Source organism: Varroa destructor, unplaced genomic scaffold (genome assembly GCF_002443255.2).
Source record: "Varroa destructor unplaced genomic scaffold, Vdes_3.0 BEIS01000005.1, whole genome shotgun sequence".
Classification (NCBI taxonomy): Eukaryota; Metazoa; Arthropoda; class Arachnida; order Mesostigmata; family Varroidae; genus Varroa; species Varroa destructor.
In genome coordinates this window covers 14187648-14194747 of record NW_019211458.1, presented here as the reverse complement: position 1 = coordinate 14194747, position 7100 = coordinate 14187648, and the positions used below count along the sequence as shown (strand labels likewise).

Genomic DNA, 7100 nt, shown 5'->3' with positions numbered 1-7100 from the left:
AAGACATAAAGCGATATGCGCCGTTATGCCAATCAATTAACACTTCGATGTTTTTTGTGTTTTACGTCCGTTACTCAAATGTTAGGCATTGCCTCACACGGCTCTCTTCCAACAAGAAACGAAATGTGACTACACACGAAATCGAACCTAAACTGTTAGTCGTTGTTAACTTCATCATGCAAACACCCTACCACCTGCGCTAACACGGGGACGATCAGTTGGTTTACGATCTTAGCATTGTTTGTTTCGTCGTCATCACCACCACCGGCACATTAGGCGGACGTCGGTACAGATTACCAGTTTACTTCCTGTGGACGTCGTCCCTCCCAAAGGGACTTCGGCTAGCTGTTTCAAACAGTGCTGCCCATAGCACTGAACACAAAATAATTTAAGCTCGATTTCTCGTACATCTCTTAATGCACAATCTTCGGTTGTCAAAAAAAACTGACCGTTTTAAACTAAAAGTAATTATTTTTATATGTAAAAAAAACTACTTAACTAAATATGCGTTATTTCGGTTGATGGTTTCTTTCCATTTTTCTGGTAATACAATAATCTTACCCCTCTGTAACTTCCTGAGCGAAAAATTGTGAGAAATTACTTTTGCATACCTTCCTTTGCAACTAAGTTGCTAAACAGCGGATGCACTAAAATTTTTCACCTAAGTTCTCTGAATTTTTGCCAAGTAGTTAAAGATGTGTGTGGTTTGGTTTTGTTATAATGGAACAGCCTTTTCAGTTCACTAGTTTCAATCCGTTTTTTCAACAGCTTGTGGGAATTTTGTTGGCTGTTATCAGTAGAAGTCCGAGTTCATTATTTACCAGGCGGCAGCTCATAATGCACGTTTCCTCTCTAAATCCCACTTAACACATAACATTACCTTCCTTAGCGTCAGTGTTGGCTTTGCCACAAATTATGGGCTACATTCTTCTTAATTTTTTTTTTGCTTTGCACATTATTGTCGTATGTGATCCATTTTTAAATACTCGTCGTTAACCACTTTAGAAATGGCTCGATTTTATTACTTCGCTGATGGAAATAGAATCTCGCTTGAATTCATACGGCATCCAAACATCGAGCTTTTTTTGCAGCCATCGTTCTTCAAATTGTTTAAAATTGTTTTAATGAATGTTAGTTCCTTGTTGGTTCCACGACTGCTCACGCATCGCCTTTGCTCAACTTTCGCATCAATTTCATCAGCCTCCTCGGTAGTTGGTTTGCCACTATCAGGAGCACCCGTCACATCAAAATCTTCAGAACGAAAGCGACAGAACCATCTTCAGACTATTTCTTCCGATAACGCATCTTAACTATAAATAAGTTTTTTTTTTTGCTTTAGGCTAGACAGCATTTGTGCTCTTATCGTAATAAAATATACCGTAATAAAATATTGTGAATTTTTGCAGATATTCTTCACGTACCCTCAAGACGCCTTTAAGTCCGAATACAAGCATCCTTACGATGTTAGCACATCTGTTACAGCCAACTTTCAGCTTTCGAATGGCACCAATGCTGACCTGGTGCGATTCATATTCAAATAAGTAACGTTAAAGCCATCTAGTTAAGAGACATTGTACATCTTCACATGGCTGGGCACCGTTAGGGGCAGAATCAGGAAGTGCTAAGGGCAGATAGAACAAGTACTAATCACAAAATGCCCGGTGCCCTCTGAGCTGAAAACTTAGTTATTCATCACGAGTTATATATGCATTTCATTTAGTCTGTCTCTTCAGTGCTCGACCAACATGTTTCATTCCACTGATCAAATTTATAAGAATATGGCCCCTATATATACATATATATATCAAGTCACTAAGTACAAGTTTTAATATGACGCTATTTCATAACGGTGCCGCATTTCGCGGCACCTCATTTTTCTATTCAAAATTCATTTGTAGTGTGTGAAATCACGGACCGTTCACCCGGATACCGTCGCTCAGAATTTTAGCAGTCTCACCTTGGAGCTACAACTGCAGAGACGACTCGCCTTATAAACCTTATGTTCGGTGAAAGATTAACTATTAGAAACACCGCAAGCCATTGGCTCAGAGGCTTCCGGAGGAAAAATTTTGAACTCAAACAGTCAGGTTTAAGTCAAATTAATAAAATAAAAAAAGAGAACAAATGAGTGTTGCATGATTTGGGCAAAGATCAAGGGTAGAAACGTAGAGACGCCAATTTTTTTTTCTCTCACGTTATTACCGGGATCCATTGTTACGTTTGTGACTTGTGTTGGAAAACTGAGCCTCTACCATAATCGCACGCTGTCACATCGTTGAATTGATGCAATCAAACTGGCCGGACATCATGTTAAAGCGAATATACAGCTACAACGATTTATAGTCTGTTTGATGGCGTAAAACAAATTTTATATACTACAGCTTCAAGAGTCCTGGTAAGCATTACTTCAAACGGTGGGCTGCCATCACGGGATGAAGTGTCTCTGCACTGAGATTCCAAGTTCTCTGTTTCTGTGTTTAACACCCAAAGCCGTCACTCACTATGCTGTCACGGGAGAGATCGGAGAAGCCACGATTAGTGAGCAGAGACAAACCGCTCCTATTACACGATAACGCTTAACCTCAGACAGTAAAAATCTCACCATCCTCACTAAATATTGCTCCCACAGGTTACCATTTTTCCAAAATCTCGACATGTTTTCAATAAGGAAATTATTCAGACCTTAACATAATGCTGAGGTTGTCTTTCGACGCCTTCTACACTGTCGCACGTCAGATTTATACTATTTAATAAAGAAAGATCATTGGTAGTAATAGTGAAATAGAAGACAGTTGGCGAAGAAATTCGATTTCACTGTGTTACGTGTCCTACTGAACAATCTTAAATATATATTAATATATATTACATATATATATATATATTAATATATATTACATATATATATATATATTAATATATATTACATATATATATATATATATATATATATATGCCAAAAGAAAGGTGTTTCAGATGTAATAAAATATAGTAAACCGCATTTGATAGACAAGCAAATTCATAGTCATTCAAGGGTCAAGCATGAAAACGTTAAGATTAAAATTTTTTGTTGTCGTTCTCTTGGTGTTCTTTAAGGGAAATTACACGAAATCCTTAAATGAAAAGAGTACTCTTCTTTAACGTTACAATAATTTTATGGATCTTCTCAGAAACTCCAATAGTAGTGAAATTAAAAATAGCAACGAAAGTATAATAATTTAACGAGCACACTGTCTAGAAAATAAGCCTAAAAATAGAATAATAACTACTCAATTTGACTTACTATACAAGAATAGACTACTTTAGTACACAAGATAATAGTAAATTTGGAATCCAATGAATAAACGGTTACATATTAAAAAATCTATGTATGTTTATACAGAGAAAACATGAAAAAATACAAAAGATAGGAATATGTTGATATAATGAAAAAAACACAGCTTTCTTTTACAAAGGAGAGTAAAATTATAATGACACAAGCACAGTTACAGACTGGGCTTGGCTCTCATCTCTGTTAAGAGGAGGGTTGGTAGTAGTCAGTTTTTTAGATATAAATAACCTTTGTTATTGACACACCTAAGATAACGTATCTATATTACAGGCGGCGGAATTTGAAAGAAGAAATCGGAGAAATTTAAACTGACCTATTAAACTATAGCAGTAATTTTCGCACAATTTGCTTGAATAAGATACGGAGATATGAGAAAAAATCAATCTCTGCCGAAGGTCGCTGGTTGTTTGACAGAAAAGACGTAGTTGAAATGGCATTATATATGAAACGTTATATAGGTATACGCAATAAAGAGAGAAAGTAATAAAAAAGCGAATTGCGAAAAGCTAAGAGTATTATTTAAAATATTATAATTGTTGTTTTAAATACTTCTTGTCTATAAGTCACCCATAACAACAACTTCAGACTGTTCTCATTTCATATCTAAGAATATGATAACAATGGAATCCCAAGCCATATTATAAAAAAAATTATAACCTCTGCTATCTACATAACTGCTAACAGAGAGGCTATAATGATCTCTGCAAATTATTACACCTGCACAAACCCTGTACTGATCACGGTATTTATCCTGAGGTTTCAAAATCACTGTACTTCATTCCATGTAAAAAAACTACTTGATCCTTGACAATCTTCGAAAAATAGTTGTTTATTAGATTAAGCTAAACATTCAAAAAGTCTTATTCCTTCAAACAAGGGTAGGCAAGTAATTCAATTTCTAAAAGGAATTAATTAAAACCTGTGCGAACTCAGGGCGGGTCAGTGTATGGAAAATGCGCTAGTAGTGACTAAAGACTTTTTTGCGCAATCTGTGTAAAACAAGGAAAAGCAGCTAAAAAATCAGTCCGTCACAGTTCAGTTCAGAAACTCACTCTCTGTAACATAAACATAAATAATTTCAGTAAATGTTATATATATAGCTACTAGCTGCTTGATATATATCTATAGTTGCACCTGAACTACACACACAAACAAACGACCTGAGGGAGAAATTACAGAACAAATGAAAAAAAAAGAAGTATTGATTAAGTGTTAACAATCTCTGTCTCAACATAGGTCAAACTTACATAGTTGACTTTCTACTTAGTCGGGTCAAAATCAAATTAGGTGTCAAATACTATAGGTAGAAAACGGGTATTGGACAATAACTATTCATAACAATAAGAGAAATTACATATTATTCATTACTCCCTTGCACCGTCGAAGTGTTCAGTAGAAAGCAAATGCAATTGCTTTTTTATAAAACAGATCAATCAATACAGATACATAGATCTAACATCAGAACTTAATTTTAAATGGAAATATATGAAGTATACAATGAAAACTATGAACTAATGCTTTATTACTAAATAAATGATAAAACACGCCGGATTATAAATAATACCTACAACTTGTTTATACAATCACATACCGGAGCTAGTAAAACAACCAGTGGTAACTTATTAGCTCTTCCGTTTATGAACGGTAAATTAATATATCCTTAAATTGGAAGAGCAGTCGCTATTATGACTACCGCTTGCGTCATCAATTGCATGCATTACCAAACAAATGTATGTCTCATCAAACAGTACAAAAATAAGAATAAAATCTGGAATGACATGACAGAGTGATTACCGTTTCCGTGCTCTAACGTGTATTATTTAGATAGTGAGTACATAAGTTAGAAGTACATAATAAGACTAAGTAATTAATACTCGATATATGCTACCAATTAAAACTGGCGCTAACGCTTGCCTCACTAATCTACTGTTTCCTAAATGTTACTTAACTACATATTAACGTTTTATTATTAGGATTTTTCTATAATTTATTACATGTCGATCAGCATTTTTGCAAAGGCTGTATTCTATATATATATATATATATATATATATATATAAAACTAGCCTAAACAAATTTAGCAAAAAGTAGCTGCTTTTAAAAAGAGTGTGTTTATGTTATCAATTTCCGTTTATCTTAAATTAATGAAAACAACATTTATTTACATCATATAATTTAAATTAGTATCTATTAATGTGTTACTTCCCTGTCTACCGGCACTAATCATAGGATCAGCTTACCCTGCGTTGAGTTAGGCATTTTGTAGGTCCAAAATTAGGCAGTATTAATTTTAAAGCTTTCAGTTCAACTCACTAATCGCATATAGATCGTACCGCTTATAAATGTTTGATTAAGTGGTATCATATACGTCATACATAAAATCTCATTTGTAAATCAAAATTTTGTAACATGCTGCGGAACATTCATGCAACTATCGCCCTTTGATTTTGTATTTCAACAAAACGCGTAAGTGCCCTGATCATCTACAAATATTGCGCAGGCATTTTAGATATTTTTTCGAATGCTGTCTATAGTTAGTATTTAAGAATACAGTGTAACTGATACTGACGGAAATACATCACACTAACCATCAGCTATAGTATCTTATATGTTAATAGCTACTGAACTGCTCACCTTATTAGAGTAATTCATTAATGAAAGTAACGATTACGCTCAATATTTTTCTTAACGACATAAAATATGTTTATTATGACTATCTCATTAAATGACAGAGTCCTCTCCATACGACTGATCCAGGTGATCTATTTCTTGTACATACATAGTTGAGATAGTAATATTAATGCATTTATAATAATTACAATCGTCATTTAAAGTTTTAATATATCCCCATCTAGCATCGTTATATACCACATTATCGTAACATAGCGCTGGTACTCTACCATTGTTTTTCATCCAACTATTTTACTTGGTGTGGTCGCTCAGTCATCATAGACACAGAAGTCATAATTTTATTTATATATATATATATATATATATATATATATATATATATATATATATATATGGCTACATTTATACACAGGATAGTACAGTCCACAGGAGTAGTCCACACACCGGTACTACGTTCAGTCAGTCGATGCTCTATTCTATTTTTGGATCGAATACCGTTATCCTGATTCGTTGCTTGCCACTCTAATAATACCCCCCCCCCCTTTTCCCCCCCAAAAAAATACGTCCTTCAAATAATCCGAAATAAATCCTTCGTTGCGGTTACTTATTTTGGTTTTTTTAACATGCTAGGTAATATTTTCGCTTTATTATTAGGGAGACTTTTATCATTTTGGATCTCACGATGCATGCGGTAGATATATTGTTAAACTAAAAATAGTGAAAAATCAAAAGAAACTTATTAAGAACCAATGGACAGACCATAAGATTCGGACTGGGTACATTCCAAACGTCATGCACCTTTTATCGTACAGAACGTCATTGATATGTGCACGTGTAATCGTAAATTATCTCAGTATTCGTATGTACGATCACAATTATGAAAATAACAAGAGTGGAATGAAATTGACAGACAGTGCTTCTAATGCCCTGCTGCCAAACGAGATACGTCTTTATGCAGGTTACTCTGTTCAAAGAGTCCCAGTCAACTTTGAAATCAAATTAAGGATACGAAAGTTATTCGATCAGCTCTCGTGTATTCATGCTTGACAAAGAAGTCCGGGAGTTGGCTCTGAATAGATGACCCTCAATTGACGACCCAGAATTAATAAATAATGGCTGTCCTCGTTACATCTTCTGACTT

The 7100-nt window shown here is 34.5% G+C and overlaps 2 protein-coding genes across 21 annotated transcripts in view; one reads left to right on the top strand and one right to left on the bottom strand.

Moving 5' to 3' along the window:
• Nucleotides 1-5126, top strand: part of LOC147755318 (uncharacterized) — a 28255-nt gene extending 23129 nt beyond the window's left edge. For 5 of the 10 annotated variants that reach the window (XR_015329094.1, XR_015329093.1, XR_015329092.1 and 2 more), the window contains one exon: nt 1407-5126. Coding sequence is in view for 2 of the 10 variants with exons in the window: in XM_086990933.1 (XP_086847059.1) it covers nt 1407-1520; nt 1899-1994 (210 nt within the window). In the remaining 8 variants the exon portion in view is untranslated. Of the gene's footprint in view, nt 1-13; nt 287-1406 lie in introns of those variants that run through there. The other 5 variants (XM_086990933.1, XM_086990932.1, XR_015329095.1 and 2 more) reach the window with 4 other exon arrangements.
• Nucleotides 1-7100, bottom strand: part of m-cup (ankyrin repeat protein mann-cup) — a 35999-nt gene that overhangs the window by 25407 nt on the left and 3492 nt on the right. The window lies entirely within an intron of this gene.